General features: G+C 38.6%; 1 protein-coding gene across 1 annotated transcript in view; it reads right to left on the reverse strand.

Annotated features, from left to right (window-relative positions):
- ZMYM4 (zinc finger MYM-type containing 4) overlaps window positions 1-13,395 on the reverse strand; it is a 204,311-nt gene extending 190,916 nt beyond the window's left edge. The window contains exon 1 of the mRNA XM_004371958.2: window positions 13,104-13,395. Coding sequence (XP_004372015.1) covers window positions 13,104-13,142 — 39 coding nt within the window. The 5' untranslated portion in view covers window positions 13,143-13,395. The remainder of the gene's footprint in view (window positions 1-13,103) is intronic.
- Between the last annotated feature and the right edge of the window lie 7,109 nt (window positions 13,396-20,504).

Raw genomic sequence — 20,504 nt, forward strand, 5'->3', positions numbered from 1 at the left:
TGGGTTTCAATGGCAGGCAGAACATCTAGACAGAAGATCAGTTAGAAAGTAGAAGACTTAAACACTATAACCAAGTAGACCGAACAAATATACAGAAAACTCTACCCAACAACCATACAATACACATTATTCTCCAATGTACCTGAATCATTCTACAGATAGACCCTATGCTAGGTCACAAAACAAATCTCACTAAATTTTAAAAGGACTGAAATCATACAATGTATCTTCTCTGACCACAATAAATGAAACTAGAAATCAATTAACAGAAAGAAAACTGGAAATTACACAATTATGTGGAAATTAAACAACACACTATTTAACAGCCAACCGGTCAAAGATGAAACCAAAGGGAAACAGAAAATACTTAGAGATAATGAAAACAAAAGCATAACATACCAAAACTTATGGAATACAGTGAAGGCAATGCTCAGAAGCAAATCTATAGCAGTAAAAGCCTATATTAGAAGAAAACAAGAAATGTTGGCAAGGATATGGGAGAAACTGGAACCCTTATCCATTGCTGGTGGGAATGCAAAATGGTACAACCACTGTGAAAACAGTTTGGTGGCTCTTTAAAAAGTTAAACTTACAACTATCACACAATTCCACATCTAGGTATACATCCAGGAGACTTGAAAGCAACGACAATGCAAACAGACACGTGAACATCAATGTTCACTGCAGCACTATTCACAAAAGATTGAAACTACCTAAATGTCCATCAACGGATGAAATAATTTTTAAAATGTGGTATATACATACAATGGAATATTACTCAGCCACAAATAGAAATTAAGTCCTGATACATGTTATAACATGGATAACCCTTAAAAACATTATACCAAGTAAAATAAGTCAATCAAAAAATGACAACTACTGTATGATCTCACACATATGAAATAGCTAGAATAGGCAAAGGTATAAAGACCAAAGTTTATCAGTGGTTACTAGGGGCAGGAGGAAAGGGGAAAAGAGAAACCATTGTTTAGAAAGCACTGAGTTTCAGTTTATGATAACAGAAATTTGGCAATAGATATTGGTGATAATTTCACAACATGATTAATATAATTGATGTCACTAAATTGTACTGTGAAAAACAAACTGGCAAATGTCACGTTATATATATTTTCCAACAACTAAAGAATTATCTCAAATCAATAACCTAACTCAGAACTTGAGAAACTAGGAAAAGAAGAGAAAACTAGACCCAAAGCTACCAGAAGGAAAGAAATAACAAAGACCAGAGCAGAGATAAATTTAAATAGACAACAGAAAAACAACAGAGAAAAATCAATGAAATCAGAAGTTGGTCCTTTGAATAGATCAATAAATTGACAAAACTTTATGTAGAATAACAGAAAAAGAGAAGATGCAAAAAAAAAACTAAAATCAGAAATGAAAGTGGCAACATTATTACTAACCCTACAGAATAAAAGGATTATAAGACAATACTACAAACAGCTGAAAAGCCAACAAATTAAATAACCTAGATGTAATGGACAAATTCCTAGAAACAGATAATCCACTGAAATTAACTCAAAAAGAAATAGAAAATTTCAACAGACCTACAACAACAGATTAAATCAGTAATAATCAGTAATGCAAAACATCCCAGCAAAGAGAAGTGCCAAACCAGATGGCTGCACTGCTAAATTCTACCAAATATTTTAAAAAGAACTGACACCAAATCTTCTTAAAGTCTACCAAAAAAATTTAAGTAGAGGGAACATTTCTTAACTCATTCTATGAAGCCAGCCATTACACTGATACCAAAGCTGGACAAACCACAACAAATGCTGATACCATTTATCACTACCATCTAAACCAAATGATCAATTTTAATATCACTTAAAGTAGGACAACCTTTTATGTTATTTCTGGATAAATTCACAGCACCACCTAGTAGGAAACCTATACGTCCTAATTTGCCCAGGATAATCTCAGTATATGGCTACTGTCCTACTGTTACCATTAATAGTATCCCCCTTCATTCATAGGGGCCCTGCTAGCACAGTGGTTAAGCATCTGGCTGCTAACACAGAGGGCGGCAGTTCCAATCTACCAGCCGCTCTCTGGAAACCCTATGGGGCAGTTCTACTCTGTCCTATAGGGTTGCTATAAGTCGTAACAACTCGACAGCAATGAGTTTGGTTTTTGTTTTGTTTTCGTTCCTAAAATCATCTCTTTCTGGAAATAAATTATATGATCACGCCGGTTATGAATGTTTCTTGCCAAATAAACGGAACCTAAATCCAGTCAAGCTCTACCCAATCAAGTTCACAACCTTGGTTGCACACTAAAAGCATTTGGGAAAGTTTTAAAACTACTGATATTTAGATGACACCCCATGGATTCCAATTTAATGCGGCCTCAGAATCAGGATGTTTAAAACCTCCTCAGGTAATTTCAGTTTCAACCAAAGTTGTGAATCACTGCTTTACCACTAGTTTGTGGGCAAAGGATTATGTTGAATACTCAACAAGGCTTCAATGGGCCAAATCCAGAATGCAGGAAATTCTCCTGGACAAATGACCTAGTTTTTTCAACAAATGGCACCGGAAAAAAGTGAAGGAGGTATGAGGGACAGCGGTATAATTAAGGTTAAGAGAAGGTTAAGAGACATAGCAACTAAATGAAATGTGTAAATCTTATTTGAATATTAATTCAAATAAATCAATTATAAAGAGACATTTAAGGAATCAAAAAAGTCTGAACACATGTCATTGAGGAACTCTTAATTTTGGTAGGTATTAACAGTACTGTGGTTGTATTCTTTTTCAGGTTCTTAGGTATTAGAAATGCATACAGAAGTATTCATAGATTAAATGATAAGATACATGAAATTTGCTTGAAAATATTCCAACGAAAGAAAAACAGAAAAGGTAAGACATTACATGAAACAGGAATGGCAAAATGTTGACAATGTTTAATTGTTAAAGCTGAGTAATTAGGAACATATATTCATTGTACTACTCTATACAATAAAACCCATGAAAGTCAGAGCCTGTGTAAGGCGGAAACCTGTCAGAAAAGGAAAACTGAAATACAGGCAGTCCCTGGATTACAAAGGAGTTCCATTCCTAAATCTGTCTTTAAAGTGAATTTGTACGTAAAACGGAACAGTCAGGCAGAGTTCATATCTAACATCAGTCAGTCAAGTGTTTGTCTTAGTATATAGTATGTAGTATACCCTTCTATGCATAAAAAAATTAAAGAAATACTTCCAGATACACTAAAACATCTTTAACGTAATAATAGAGTAATAATAATGTTTTGATGCGTGTCAGAAAGTAGTGCCCGTTTGCTATTATGGACCACTGTATGTACCATAAACTTTTAATAGGCTTTACAGTTCGTTAACTATGGGCTGTAGGTAAGTCAGACGTTTGTAACCTGGGGAACTGCCTTATTTTCCACTAATGGAGAGCAACAGAAAAGTGGTAAGACTGCATCTTGCCAAAAGTCAAAAACTTTTGAGACCCAGAAAAATCAAGGTAGTCCTGCTGAGTTTCAGCTCTCACGAGTTTCACTGTATTTGTGTTTTATATAGAATCATGAAATATAGCACAATAAAAAAGTTTTCTAATTTTGCCTGATAAATGTCAAGTACATATTTGTGTATATATATGTATATATATACATATATATATAAGTTCCATATATATATATATGAAACACTTTAAGTTTGTTAGACAACATAGGGTGAGATGTGAAGAACACAAAAATGAACAAATATGATCCTTGATCTCAAAAAGCTTACAGCAGTTGTTGTTGTTGATGACAAAGAAGGTTTGTCAGGTAAAATCTTTGGCTAAAGGCATGAAGGCAGCTACCTAAAGCTTCTAGGAAGCCAGAAAGAAGAGTAACGATAAAATTAAAATAACCATAGTAAATATTCCCTAAGTGTAATAATGTATTTGTCTGTGGGGGTGGAAGGGTTAGATAAAACTTTTACCATCCCAATACTGCCAAACACCAGAGACTGTCTAACACAGAATTCAAAAATACCTTCTAAATAGCTATAAAAATCAAATCAAACATGTTGCTGTCAAGTCAATTCCAACTCATAGAGCCCCTACAGGAAAGAGTAGAACCGCTTCATGGGTTTCCAAGGCTGTAAATATTTACAGAAGCAGAGTGCCACATCTTTCTCCAGCTGAGCGGCTAGTAGGTTCAAACCACCGACCTTTCACTTAGCAGCCAAATGCTTAATCACTGTGCCACCATGGCTCCTTAAACAGCTATAAAAACTGCAATTTTACATTTATCTACTTCTATTTTCTTTAGTAAATAAGAAAATCATTCCATTTTCGAAGAAGGCACAATCTTTAAAATAAAAACATTGCTTCAAAATATTTAGGGTACACCAAAAGAGTCAAAAAACAACCTACAGACTGGGAAAAAATTTTTGGCTACAACAAATCCGATCAGCGTCTAATCTCTAAAATCTACAAGATACTGCAACATCTCAACGGCAAAAAGACAAATACTCCAACTAAAAAATAGGCAAAGGATATGAACAGGCATTTCGCCAAAGAAGACATTCAGGGGGCTAACAGACACATGAAGAAATGCTCATGATCATCAGCCATTAGAGAAATGCAAATCAAAACTACAACCAGATACTGTCTCACCCGAACAAGGCTAGCATTAATCCAAAAAACAGAAAATAATAAATGCTGGAGAGGTTGTGGAGAGACTGTAACACTTATACACTGTTGATGGGAATGTAAAATGGTACAGCCACTTTGGAAATCGATTTGGTGCTTCCTTAAAAAGCTAGAAATAGAAGTACCATACGATCCAGCTATCCTACTCCTTGGAATATATCCTAGAGAAATAAGAGCCATCACATGAAAAGATATATGCACACCCATGTTCATTGCAGCACTGTTCACAACAGCAAAAAGATGAAAACAACCTAGGTGCCCATCAACGGACGAATGGATAAACAAATTATGGTATATTCACACAATGGAATACTATGCAGTGATAAAGAACAACGATGAAGCTGTGAAACATAACATGGAGGAATATGGAGGGCATTATGCTGAGTGAATTTAGTCAGTCAACAAAAGGACAAATATTGCATAAGACCACTATTATAAGAACTCAAGAAAAGGTTTAAACACAGAAGAAAACATTCTCTGATGGTTATGAGGGTGGGGAGGGAGGGTTAGGGTTATTTACTAACTAGATAGGAGACAAATGATCTTAGGTGAAGGGAAGGACAGCACACAGTACAGGCGAAGTCAGCACAACGGGACTAAACCAAAGCTAAGAAGTTTCCTGAACACAATCAAACACTTCGAGGGACACAGTAGCAGGTGCGGGGGTCTGGGGACCATGCTCACAGGGGACATCTAGGTCAATTGGCATAACAAAGTTTATTAAGAAAATGTTCTGCACCCTACTTTGGTGAGTGGCATCTGGGGTCTTCAAAGCTAGCAAGCAGCCATCTAAGATGCATCAATTGGTCCCAACCACCTGGAGTAAAGGAGAATGAAGAACACCAAAGAGACAAAGAAAGTATTAGCCCAAGAGACAGAAAGGGCCACACAGACCAGAGACTTCATCAGCCTGAGACCAGAAGAACTGGATGGTGCCCGGCTACCACCAATGACCACCCTGACAGGGAACACAACAGAGAGTCCCTGATGGAGCGGGGGAAGGGTGGGATGCAGAACTCAAATTCTAGTAAAAACACCAGACTTAATGGTCTGACGGAGACTGGAGGAACCTCAGAAAGCATGACCCCTGGACTCTCTGTCAACCCAGAACTAAAACAATTCCCGAGGCCAACTCTTCAGACAAAGATTAGACTGGACTGTGGGGCATAAAATGATACTCGTGAAGAGTAAATATGCTTCTTAGCTCAAGTAGATAAATGAGACTAAATGGGCAGCTTCTGTCCAAAGGTGAGATGAGAAGGCAGAGAGGGTTAGGAGCTAACTGAGTGGATATGGGAAATCAGGGGTTCAAAGGAGGAGTGTACAGGGAGAGCAATCAGGGTCACATAACGATGTATGTATAAACGTTTGTATGAGAGACTACCTTGAATTGTAAACTTTCACTTAAACTACAACAATAAAAAAAAATAACGAAAAGCAAAAAAAAATCGAGCACAGAAAAATAAAAAAGTTCAAATAGGACAAAAAAAATTTAGTGTATATTTTCTAAACAAATACGTGAGCTGTGAAGATATGTTTTAAGATTATCTCAAACGACAATGTATCTTTGGGGGAGGGGTGAGTTACTTTTCTATTTCCTAAAAAGTAATTTACATCATTATGATTTAAATACAATTCGAATAACTTTAACAGCCACAAATTCCAGATAAAGAATTCTGTGCTTTTTTATATATGAGAATATAAACACTAACCATAAAGATTTCTGGACAAACAAAAGTTCTAACCTATACTAGACATCAAACAGTATAACTTTCAAGTGATACTTGATCCTGGTTTACTCAATTACATATGACCTTAAGCAAATTTCTATGTGTCTCTATTTCCTCATTTACAAAACAGGATAATAGTTACCACTTCATGGGTAATGAGGATTGAAAGATATTATTAACATACAAAGTATGTGAAATAAAAGCACTTTAAGGTTTATAAATATCAACTATCATCACCAGTATTTACAGATAATTCTTCTAATTACAAAATAGCAGTGTGAAAAGAACTCAGAATCACTGTCAATACTAGAATGGCCTCTTCAAATGCTCTCTTTACAAAGAGCCAATCCATTCTTAAAGCAGATTATTTACACTGTGTCCACATTAATTACGTATTTTTGAACCATGTATATTTTTTATCTTTTTCTTTAAATTTATTTTATTTTGTTGTTGTTCTTGAAAATATACAAAGCAGAATATACACCAATTCAACAATTTCTACATGTACAATTTACAATTCAGTGACATTGATTACATTCTTCAAGTTGTGCAACCATTCTCACCCTCCTTTTCCAAACTGTTCCTCCCCCATTAACATAAACTCATTGCCCCCTAAATTTCTTCTCTAATCTTTGGAGTTGCTGTTGTCAATTTGAGCCCGTATAGATAGTTCTTAAAAGAGCACAATGCTCAAGGCAGACATGAACTACATGTATTTTTAATATACACCACCATATTTTAAGTAACACATTTAGCGAAGAAAAAAAATGCATAAAGGAATTGAGAGGCAGCAACCTTTTGCAAATATTTTATTAAAATAACAAATTCAAAACAAAAATTCTCCACAGTCCCATTACATAATGAAAGTTTTCAATTGTTCTTGTTATTTTTCTATTGCTTGTCAACATGCATGTTCAATTTTTACATAGTTATAATATTATAAGCAACACTTTATATTCTACATATTCACTTACATTATACCAGGAGTATATTTTCATTTTGCTAAATTCTCCCCTTATCTCCCACTCCATGTCCTTTCCCATACCCACCCCTCGAAGGTAATCAACATTGCAGCCTGACATGTATCCTCCCAGTTTTCCAAGTTCATACATATACAAGCAATATATAGACACGTATGGGGGTAAGGGAGAAAAGTCACTTGGTTTTTACAAAAACAGAAGCATACTATTTATGCATACAGTTTCTCTCTTTCTTTTGACCATACTAAACGTATACACTTCAAACTGAATATACAGAGAAATTTAAGCATGAAAATGGATACAACTTACTAGACTAGGTAATAGCACATACATTTACAAAAATTATTATTTTTTAAATGTGAATTTTGAAAAAATATAAGGATTTTATAACAAAACACGGACAGATTTAATTAGACCACATGATTCATAACATTATTTATTATAATGTTATTTGCCATAGACATGCATAAATAATTCACCTCTTTCCAACAAGTCTATCTAATGAATTTAAAAAACTGTATTAACAAATAAAAAATTTACAATCTTAAAAAAATTCATGTATAACATCCCCAAAATTTCCTGACTTTCAAGAGTGAGTGTGTGTGTGTGTGTAATGCTGGCCTTCACAAACAGGGGTTAGGACATGAACTTGGTTCTTTCTATTGCAGAGACATTTGATGGATATAGTGCTGACCTACCCATATACTCAACTCCCCCACGTTCACAAACTGAGAAACTAGCATTCTTGCAAAGTCTGTATTTATTTAATAGGATCAAATCAGCCTTGTCTAATTAACCTATTGTTCTAACTGCCTACAAGCAAGAAAACAGGACACTAGGCAGGCCAATACAGAATTTAAGATTGTTAACTTACTGGCTTTAAAATAGTCACTCCTCCCTGAGAATGGGAACAAGACAAGAATGCCCTTTATCACCACTCCTATTTAACACCACTGAAAGTCCTAGTTACAGCAATAAGGCAAGAAAAAGAAATACAGGGCATCCAAATTGGAAAAGAGTAAGTAAAATTATCCCTATTCACAGATGATATGTTACTATATACAGAGAACCCTGAAGATTCCACAAGAAAACTACTGGAACTAATAGATTCAGCAGAGTAGCAGGATGCAAGATGAACAGACCCTAAAAAGACGAAATACTCAGGAATAAATCTCACCAGGGACGTAAAAAATCCTATACAAAGAAAACTACAAAATACTATTGCAAGAAACCAGGGCAGACCTACATAAATGCAAAAGCGTACCATGCTAATGAATAGAAGATTCAGCATTGTGAAAATATCAATTCTACCCAAAGTGATCTACAGATATAATGCAATCCTGATCCAAATACCAACAGCATTCTTTAATGAGATGGAAAAGCTAATCATCAACTTTATATGGAAAGGAAAAGAGGTTCTGGATAAGCAATGCATTATTAAAGAAAAAGAACAAAGTAGGAGGCCTCACACTACCTGATCTCAGAACCTACTATACAGCCACGCTAGTCAAAACAGCCTGGTACTAGTTCAACGACAGACACATAGACCAATGGAACAGAAACGAGAATCCAGAACCCAGTAAATCTATCCACCTATGGTCAGCTGGTCTTTAACAAAAGACCAAAGTCCATTAAATGAGGAAAAGACAGTCTTTTTAACAAATGTTGCTGGCAAAACTGATCTCCATCTGCAAAAAAAAATGAAACAGGACCCATACCTCACACCATACACAAAAACTAACTCAAAATGGATCAAAGACCTAAATATAAAACCTAAAACGGCCAACTGCCCTGACAGGGATCACAATAGCGTGTCCCAAGACAGAGCAGAAGAAAAACATAGAACAAAATTCAAATTCGCAAACAAAGACCAGACTTACTGGTCTGACAGAGACTGGAGGAACCCAAGACGATGACCTCCACACACTCTGCTAAATCAGAACTGAAGCCACACCCGAAGTCCACCTTTCAGCCAAAGATTAGACAGGCCTAAAAACAAACAATAACACATGTAAGGAACGTGCTTCTTAGTTCAATCAAGTATACGAGACCAAATGGGCAATACCTGCTGAAAAGCAAAGACAAGAAAGGAGGAAGGGACAGAAAACCTGGACTAATGGACACCGGGAACCAGGGGTGTAAAGGGAAAGGGGACAGTGCTGACACATGGTGGGGACTGCAACCAATGTCACAAAACAATTTATGTATAAATTTTTGAATGAGAAACTAATTTGCACTGTAAACTTTCACTTAAAGCACAATAAAATTTTTTTTTTTAGTTTTTCATATGAATTCTCATTAAGTTATTACAACTACTCCATGAGTTCTCTTGGTCTTATTTTATGTGTGAGGAATCTGAGACCTGGCAAAGGTCATTAGAGAACAAAAATAGGATTAGAGTCCATCTCTCTGACCCCAAAGCCAGGTTCTTAACCAATACACTATGCTTTCTATGGATAAATAAAAGATAGAGTTAAAAAAAAAAATACACTCACTCCCCTACCTAACCATAATCCAGAACGATCAGAAGATCTCAAAATTTGCGTCCATAGGAGAGAATTTTGGGCTATAAAGGATGGTATGAAAGATTTACAGACGCCCCCAAAATTAAAGCAATTAACTTGGTACCCAAGCCATAAAGCCTCTTCAGTAACAAGTAAATTCTTCCTACCAAAAATTAACAGAAGTCTTTTGAATTCCTATTATGCAGAAGGAAGTCTGGTGGTGTAGCGGTTAAGTGCTATGGCTGCTAACCAAAAGGTCAGCAGTTCAAACCCACCAGGTACTCCTTGGAAACTCTACAGGGCAGTTCTACTCTGCCATATAGGGCCACTATGAGTCGGATTAGAGTCGACAGCAACAGGTTATTATGTAGAAGTAATAGGTATTGGAGGTACAAAATGCAATAAAATGGGTCCTACCCTAAAAGAGTTCACAATTTAGCAGGAGAGCCAGAATATTATCCTAAAAGATCATAAATACCATAGCACAATGCCTAGCACATAGCTCATCAACTAGCATAGGTGCTCAACAATTTTTTTGTGACTACTGATTATAAAGGTCAAAGACAGTAACACCATGTCATCAACGCAATTTCAGATTAAATAACCTAAATTATCTAAACTATGTAGTTTGTTTTAACAGCCTCAAGGCAAACAGTCAAATTATTTAAAAAGAAATTATATTGCACAGTACCAAGCCAAACCAAACCCACACCGTCGAGCTGATTCCAACTCATGGTGACCCTATATACCAGGGCAGAATGGCGCCATAGGGTTTCCAAGGCTGTAAATCTTTCTGGAAGCAGACTGCCACGTCTTTCCCCTGAGGAGTAACTGGTGGTTTTGAACCGTCCTTTGGGTTTGCAGCTGAGCGCTTTAACCATTGCACCACCAGGGTTCCTACCGCACAGTATCAAAAAAACCCGTTGCTATTGATTCCAACTCATAGCAACCCTATAGGACAGAGTAAAACTGCACAGTACAGCCCCCACTAATCAGCTTCAAGTGCCCATATGCAATTCACATGGAGTCTGACACATACAAAAGTGAATAAAAGCACATGTACCATTCAGGACAACTCTACTAAACATTCTAATCAGATATCAAAAATAAAATGGATTATGGAACCTAAAAGATACTAAATGTAACCTTCCTCCACAATGAAACTGGTAAAATAATGGGGAAAGCCTGCACAAATGAGGTGTATATTACATGTTGTTAAAAAATAATAAAGTTGCAACTGCTACCAGTGTGGCACCTTTTATGCGTATTACAGAAAACAATAATACATTTAAAATCTAGTCAAATTTGTTGCCAAAGTGCATAGATGGTTTCCAGAACATTCTAGAATATTCTACACATAAGATGAAAGATAACAGCATTAGTATCAGTTTGCAGAGATCTCCTTGAACAAACATTACACATTTAAAGTAATTTACTCCACATTTTTAAATTGGTGAACCACATGTCATATGCCTTCACTCAAACAAAATGAGGATCCTGTTTAAAACTGACTCACGGCTTGAAGAGTAACTTAAAATTTCAAGACACATGCATTCCATATCCAATATTTATACTAAATGAACTATTTGGACATACTATCATACAGCTTAATTTGCTCTAACAATAACTAATTATTGTATGAGGCGGGTGTAAAATTTTCTGTACCTAAAACTATCAACATTAAATTTTAACTGCTCAAAATATATAATAAAATGCATTAAAATGTGATGATTGATGAATGGACAGAGGGATGGCTAGGTGGAAGAAATATGTGACAAAATAAGTGTAGTAAAACGTTAATGACAGAATCTAGGTGGTGGGTATACGGACGTTTGGTGTAAACATTTTTCAACTTTGCTGTGTAACTGCAAATTTTTTCCTAATAAATTGGGGGGGGGAATATCATTTCACACTGCTTTGGTTATGTATAACTTAACCTTTTAAGAAGATAAATATAAAGAAACCCCAATGTGGCATCCAACACAGGCACTGTAGTTGGTTCAAACATGGATTCAAATCCCAGCTCAGTCTCTTTAACTAGCTATCTGATCTTGAGGACATTACTTAAATCCCCTCTAAGCCTAGATCTTCTCATCAGCGAAATGGGTTTTACATAGAGCTGATGTGAGGTTAAATTCTTCACATAAACCACTTATGAGCACAGTGCCTAGTACACAGTAAGCACTTAAAATGTCAGAGGTAATATCATTAGGAAATTGCTAATTTTATGCTAAATTGAAAGGGTGTTCTAGATAAAAAACAAGTAGTCATTTTTTACACGGTTGTCTTAACACGAATTTGATCATTTTGGGACCATTTCTAAAAGGAAGACTCTTGATAAGAAATTTACTGCTTAACATGCTAATGGGGAGTAGGGGAGAGAGGAGCAAAAGAAAAGACTAAAAAATATATATATACATTGCTCAATTGATAGTACAGTATTGTTCTCTGAGAAAACCATTCAGAATTAAATAAGAAAAGTTTCAAGACAAACTTAAAAGACACTCAACAACTCATACGTAGAATTGGCTTCACCTCCGCAGGTTGCTTGGGTATATACTTATGACAAAACTTGTTACTCTTTTCTACGATCCTAATTGCGGGTAAAAAGGCTAGACTAGAATACAACATCTATAATTGCCAAAATCTCCTAAATCAGGACATGCCAACGACCCCACTTCACAGGTAAAAGCACCACCTCCACCTCGGTCTTGATAACGGTTATGGAAGGCGGGGAAAGGAGAGAAGAAAATGAATTTGCAACGTGTTACTTACTGGAGAACCCTTCTGGCTATTTCTCGTGAGACCCTTCCTCGACTTACTCCCGCCCCACCCCCTTCACCTAACCTCTCCCCAGTTAAACTTCCACACATTCTGATTTACTAAAGATGCAATTATAAGGCTGACACCCTCCATGCCCTGGCCCAGATAAACCCACCCTAGCACTGGGGAGGGGGGACAAAAAAGCAGCAAACAACAGCCCCCCGCCCCTCCCCCCCAACCAGCAGCAAATCTTTGTCCCACCTGCCGAAGGACCATTCGCCTGCGCACTCCAGACCCAAGGTTGCCTCAGACTTGCCAGCAACCTTTCCCCAACCGGGCTTCGGCGACCCCTCCACGAGCCTCGGCATGGCCAATTCCCGACCCCAGCCCCTGCCCCGGGCCGCGGCCCCCGCCCCGCCCCCCGCCGCCTGAGTTCTGCCTCACCTCACCTACCCTCTTTCGGGGGGCAGACTCCACCTCTCTCTCCGCCATGTTGGGCCCCGCTCCGTACCGCTGCGACTCCCGGCGCGGTCGCGGTGGCACTTCTCAGGCCCCCGGCCCCCGCCCACACTGCAGGGACGGCCGCCTCGAAGCAGCTTCCCCGGACCCGGCCCGGCCTTGCGCTGAGAGTGGGGAGGGGGCGGATACCGCACGCCGGGTCGGAGATCCTGGGCTCCCCAAGGTGCGCGCGTGAGCGGGAGGGCCTGCCCAGGGAAGGGGGGGCCGGGACTCGGGGGGTTAATGGCCTCCAAGGGGCCCCGTGAGTAGGATTATTTTCTCTCAGAGAAATTCCTCCGCCTGCGGCTTCTTAAAGGGATCACCAAACCAGCCCCTTGCGCGCGCCCCTGATGCGCAGGCGCACCTTAAGCCCCTCCTTCCTTTCCCACCAAGCCCCCGGTCCTGAGCGTGCGCGGTGAGTGGCCCAGGGTAGGCCAAATCCTGCAAGTCTCTTGGCTGCAAGCCGCTGCTCCCACCACTCAACTATGGCCGCTGCCTTAAAGGGACCATGACGCAATGATGAAAGAGGAATGAAAGAAATTAGTGAAAGGGCTATCTGGAGAATTGGGTGAAATGTCAGTGCTGGGTCCACATGACTATCTTAACACCTGACTACTGAGATACTATCGTAAAGGGAAAACAACGGTGAGCTGAAGTTCTCAGTGGACCCTTGAACATGACGGAACCAATGAAGGCACCAACTAATAATGAAGGAACAAGCTAGTCATCTCAAGAAGACCCAGTTTTTCTGCCTTTAGACAGCCTAATCTGAAGCACAGAGTATAGAATATTAAAGGCCAACTCCTATTGGAGTTAGATCCTTTGATGATTTTGAAGACTGAACCAACAACTGGAGATAATTTCCTCAGCAGTAATTTGTCATTAGATTCTCAAAATCAGGAAGGATCTTAGAACCCATCTACTTCAGTGCTTCCAATGGGAAAACTGCAGCCTAGTCGTGAAAGTAATTTGCCCCCACAGCACCTAGCAGTTGGCGTGCAATTAGAATCCAGATTTGAGCCACCGTTCTCCAGGCTTTTCAATGCACCAAATCTGCCTTCAAGATCAGAGATAAATTTGTTTTTATCTGATATCCTTAGATTAGAAATGAAAGTTCCATTATATTTCAAGAATATTGTGATTCTGTGAAGATGTGTGATGATTTTCAAATGTGTGTGTCCTCCATTGAAGGAGCTTGGAATTTTGACTTAAAGGATGAGCACTATATTGTAGGGTAAAAACATCACAAAGTTTAGTAAAGCAACGAGAAAGTTTTATTTGGCATATATTCAAAAAGGGAAAAGTGGGAAAACGGACAACCATGCTGCCAGAGTCATCTCTGCTGGAGTCAGAGGGACGTTACAGAATAGACAAAAGCGGGAAAATGGACAACCATGCTGCTAGAGCCATATCTGCCTTAGTCCAAGGAATATTACAGAATAGACAAGAATGGAAAAATGGACAAGCATGCTGCCCAAGCCATGTCTGTCGGAGTCCGAGGAATGTTACAGAGTCATCAGTATGTATTAACTTTACAAATGGGCAAAACCATTGAAAGCTTCACCTTCTCACAGATTGGCTAGAAACTGCCAAATCACCATAATCCTACATTTTGAATTGTCTTTCTTAATAATCATTCATACAGGTTTCAGTAAGGACAGTCAGGAAGGTGTTCATTGATCCAACAAATCTTACTACTCACTAAATACTAATAGAAAAAGATAAAAGTGGAAGTATGTGGGTCTTTTGTGCTGTGTTGTATGATTTGCTTATCTGAAAGTTTCCCTGAAAAATGTTTTCCAAGATGGTCCTAACTATTTTTTTTATACCTCAGGGCCCAGTTGATGTGTCCTTATGAGTACTTGAGAGTCCAGCTCCAGCTGGATCACATTCTAGGACAGGGAATAATGGCTCCAATATTATCTCCTAAATCAACTATATTTTTTAAGCTGGAAACTGGGGAGTAGATTTGGATCTACCTTTCCCTGAAACTTAAGCTGAGGGTAGCTGAGGAAAATGAGGGCTTGATTCATTCCTCTTCTGTTCACTCCAGTCCCTGAAGCCTCAGATGGAGAACAGTTGCCCTAATGGAGCTTAGGAGCAATAGGAAGACGTATGAGGAAGAAACACAAGGAAGTTGCATCCTGAAGATTAGTCCCCATGACAAGAAACATTCAAATGAGAATGAGCAACTTCTAAAGTCACAGGATAATGAGATGTAACTTCTGTGTGTCATTTTAACTTTTGTGTGCCACTTGGTAGCTGTTTGAAGCTTCCTTATCTATGACATTTTACTGAAAACTCTGAAATTGCTGGACGTTTCCGTGCTAGTCTTTGCTTAGGCCTGTTCATCTTTAATTTAACTCCTGAGAAGGAGAGGGAAGAGAAGGACAAAGATATATGTTCGTTTCAGCCAGAATCAAAACATGTCACATCCTTTACTTCCATGTCCTGAACAAGAGAGAAATAAAGAGAAGCCAAGAAATCAAGGAAACATAGTTGCAGGGGATGTGGGTACATGACAAGTCTAGTGGGTTCCATCTGTTTTATTAGCAGTGGAAAACCCCCTTCTAATAAAATCTGACAGCTAAAAATAGAGCTACTAACTCTGAGGTGGGAATGAGGAACGCACCAGCCTGCTCACCCAGCCTCACCCTTGCCTTCTTTCTTCTTCTTTGATGCCCACTCCCACCATCAGATAAATGTTGGGTTTCTCAGAACAGTTCTAAAAAGCCATTGATTTAGGTCAACTCCACACGTTAAAGATGGAGCCACCGAGGCCCGGAGAGGATATTGCTTATTTGAAATCATACAAAGGATTAGCAACAGGATAAGGACTGGAACCAGGCAACTTGACACGTACTCTAGGACTCTCTCTTACATCAAGCTGTTTCTAGAGATACTGTTTCTGCCTCTAGATTGTACATTCCAGATAATATATAAGCATGCCATGAATGCTCAGTGCAATTATCCATATGGGTGAAGGAGAAAAGAGAAAGCCAATATTAATTGAGCACTGCAAGGTTTATCATATTATCCTAATTTTACAGAGACAGCCATAGAGTTTAAGTGTCTAGTCCAAGGTCATTCAGCAGAGAGGCCAAGGCATAATTCAAAGCCTTGTTCTTTCTGGCATATTTGGATATATCATAAGCTAGAGTTTGCAGGTTGGTGGCTTTGAGGCCAAGTCTGTCCCACAGACATATATTGAGCTTGCACCATGTACTAGCTACATGATCTTGGTAAAGATCTCTCTGTGCTTCAGTTTCCTCATCTGTAAAACGGGTCATTGGGGCAATTAAATTAGTTAATATCTCTAAATCTTAGAACACTGGTTCCTAGCACCATATAAGTATTTGCTCTTATTTTTCCTTTTTAATTTTTGGATTATATGCCAACATTTAAAATGAGGCATTTCACGTACAAATCTAGTTTTTTGGCTTCTCTCAACAAATTCTAGAATGTAATGGGAATAATATTTTGCAAATATCTAACTGATTCATTTGAATTTTCTTCTTAGACTCTTGCTTGAAGTGTACCCCTGAGATTTATTTCCCTGGGCAGGAGAGCGTAGAATAGGCTTAGCGGAGAAAAAAAAAAAATTTACTGAATTTCCTTAGTCCCATATAACCTATGAAAAAGTTCAGCATATAATAAGAACCTCACAGAGTTCTCCCATACTGTACAGGAGATACTCCTTTCATCTGTGACAGCTAAACTGCAAGGCTGTGACACAGGATAGTTTAAAAGAAAAGCCTGACTTTTTTAATAAAGGATAGAGGGAAGAAGAAGGAAGAGAGAGCTGAGAGAGGCAACAGGTGAGAGACACGTGCCCCTGTCTCCCCATTCCATGTTTTCAAAGCAGAAAAAGTTATTGATCTGCTGCCATTTGGGATTTCAAGTAGAAATGACTCTCAGGCTATGCCCACACCAACAAGCCGACAGCCACATCTCAGTAAAAATGATGGCTGGTGTAGTAGGGGAAGAGAGAAGGCCTGAGTTTAACTCCTCAGTGCCTTTTAGCCAGGGGTGAGTCCAGGTTTCGTGGGGCTTGAAACTTATATGATGAGGGAAGGGAAGGGCATGCCCTTTAAGAAAAAGAACACAAAATTATATATGCAAAAATAGGTACAGGAAGGAGGTATGCAAGTGAGGGACCGCTAGTGCCTGAGTGATATAGAATGTATCCAGAAGTTCCTGTGTACCCTGTGAAGGAATAGAAAGTAGCCAAGAGTAATGGTTGACAGGTATAGGGGGAAATAGCTCTGTGGATCACACTGAGCAGGGAACAAAATAATAGTAACAGCTAGACCTCAGGGAGAGCTGTGGTTTACCTCCAAAAAAAAAAAACCAAAACAAACCTGTTGCAGTCAACTCTATTCCAACTTATAGCGACTCTATAGGACAGAGTAGAACTGCCCCATAGAGTTTTCAGGGAGTGCCTGGTGGATTCAAACTGCCAACCTTTTGGTTAGCAGCCATAGCTCTTAACCATTACACCACCAGGGTTTGCCTCTAGGCTATGAGAAACCCTGGAGAAGCCAGGCTACAAGGTACAGCATTCTCATCTCCTATACATGAACAGGTTGATGAGCATCCAGAGGAGTCAAGCAACAGTACAGGGACACCAAATGAATCCAAGGACTCAGGCTTTCCCAACATCATAGACCATATATATATGCAGATGCCATTTGAGGGAGACAAGACATGCAGACAAAGAAGGCAGCTATATGAAAAGCTCATCTTCTTTTTTTTTTCTGGAAGAAGTTATTACCTAAAGGAATTCTAACCATTAGATTCAAATGTGTTTTAAATAGATTCAGAGAATGTTAAGAAGAAAGTAAAACGGAGTGCTGGGATATAAAGTAACCGGAGTAGGGCTACTTTAGATATGGTAGCCAGAGAGTATTTTTTCTGAGGAGGCGACATTTGAGCTGAGAATTGAATAAGGAGCAAGAACCAGTTATGTAAATCTCTGGGGTAGAGCATTCAGGCAAAGGGAGCAGCAAGGATAAAGCCCCTCGGCAAGAACAAACCTGTAGTGCTCAAGGAACAGCAAGGTGCCAGTGTTGCTAGAACAGAGAGATGGGGGGAGTGGCAGAAGATGGAGTCGGAGAGGTAGGCAAAGCCAAATCATGTAGGACTTTGTAGGCCGTGGTAAGGATTTTTAATTTAGTCTGTGTATGATGGGAAGTCATTGGAGACATTAAAAAAAAAAAAAGTGATGTGAACCCCCTCTTCCCATGGGGAGAATGAACCATATGAGAACAAGAGTGGACATAATTTAAGAGGCTTTTGCAGTAGTCCAGATGAGAAATGACAATGACTTGACCTAGGGCAGTGGCAGGAATAAAGAGTAATATCTTGGATATGTTACATCTGAGATTCCTCTTAGATGTCCGAGTGGAAATGTCAAATGGGCAGTTGGACATTCAAATCTGGAGTTCCGGGGAGAGATCAGGGCTAGAGATAGAAATACAGGAGTCATCCATACAAGCCATAGACTGGATAGGATTACCCAGAGAGTATGAATCGGACTGAGCTGTGATGCACTCCAACATTTATAACTCAGAAAGAGAAAGATGATCAGTAAAGTAGGAGGAATACCAGGAGAGCGTGTCGTCTCAGAAGCCAAGTAAAGAGTGTTTCAAGAGAAAGGCTTAATTACCAATTTGTCAAATGTCACTGAAAGGACAAGAAAGATGAGGCCCAAGAAATTACTATAGGATTAGAAAGTATTTGGTCATCTGGAATAGAGCCATTTCAGTGGATTTACACGGACAGAAACATGACTAGAGTCGGCTGAAGAGAGAGAGAATGGGAGGTGAAGAAGTAGAGACAGTAAGGAAGGAAAATTCTTTCAAGAAGTTTTGCTGTGAAAAGTATCAGAGAAATAGAGTGGTGGTTGGAAGGGGATGTGGGTCAAGGGAGAATTTATTTTTTAAAGATGGAATCATAAAGCATATTAAAAGTAGTAAAACATTACCAAATACATTGGAAAGGTCGAATGGACAACATGGCATCAAAGGCCTCCCTCCAAGTTGTCACAAACGGTGGAGACTGGCACAAACCATGAGACAGTGGAGAAAAACCAGGAAGTGGATGACCGGGTTGATCAAAAAGAGGAAATCATGCATCTGGGTGAAGCCAATTTTGGAAGCCAGTGTTCCATCCAGCATCTAATCCCTTGGAAATGCGTTCTGTAGAATTATCATAGTTATTGGTTTCTTTCCACTGAGGAAGGTAAATGTCATTATGCTGTTTCCTCTACAAACCTTGCTCTTCAAGTACTAGCGGATGAGGTAAGATCCAGAGCTAACGAAAATATAGTAAAGATGAGCATGTTTAATACTGATGAGTAAGATATTTTGAATATCGTGGTGAAAAGGCCAAGGACATACCCTGGCAAGTGACAGTAATTGTTGTAAGCCAGCTGAATCATGAGGTTTTTCTTGTTTCTTAAAATAACAATATTGCTTTTTTTTTATTTTTCAAAAATAAACTTTTAAAGTTACATAAAAAAGTTACCCCCTCCTCAAAAACAAAAAAACAAAAAACAACAAATATGTATTTACTTGTATATGCATTAAAAAGTCTGGAAAAATACACATGAAATGAACAGTAATTACCTATTTGGGTCCAGATGAAAGAAGATGGGGGAAGAATACTCTTCATTCTATCTATATCTTTTTAATTTTTGAACTATGTAGAAGTGCTACTAATTTTTAAAATTCTATCATTTTAAAAATCAGTTCCCTCAGAATCCCAGTTAAAATAAGAGAATTAAATGAGAAATTTATGTTACAATAAACAAAGATGCAGCATACATTGAACAATAGGTTTGAAACAAACATTATCATGCTTTGCATATGAACAGCAATTTATTGCTTACGAAGAACTTTCACACTGACTATTGATTTTGCCTGTTGGGTGGAGAAACATTTGTCCACACTGTTTTATAGGGGAGGAAGTGAGCTTCACGATTAAGTGACCTGCCCAAGGCCCCAGAGCTAATAAGAAGAGGAGCCTGAGAGACATCTAGGCCAACTCCAACTTTAGATAATTTCACGTTGGTTTGTGGTACAGGGTGGGGAGAAAACATAAGGAAATGGTTATAGAAGTTAATGTTGTTGTTAGGTGCTGTCAAGTCGGTTTGAGTACACAAACCAAGTGGAATAATGGAAAGCCACTAAAAGGGGTCAGTCACTAGTCAGCTCAAGAGATTTTTGCCATGAGGGAATGCCAGCCCAGAGTTGCTAGATCTTCAAATTGTTGACTCGGAAATTGGATTTTTATTTGAAATTTTCTGATTTTTTTTTAAAATAGCTTTATTGAGATATAATTCATGTACCATAT

The sequence above is a fragment of the Trichechus manatus genome, unplaced genomic scaffold, assembly GCF_000243295.1.
Source record: "Trichechus manatus latirostris isolate Lorelei unplaced genomic scaffold, TriManLat1.0 scaffold00015, whole genome shotgun sequence".
NCBI classification, from domain to species: domain Eukaryota; kingdom Metazoa; phylum Chordata; class Mammalia; order Sirenia; family Trichechidae; genus Trichechus; species Trichechus manatus.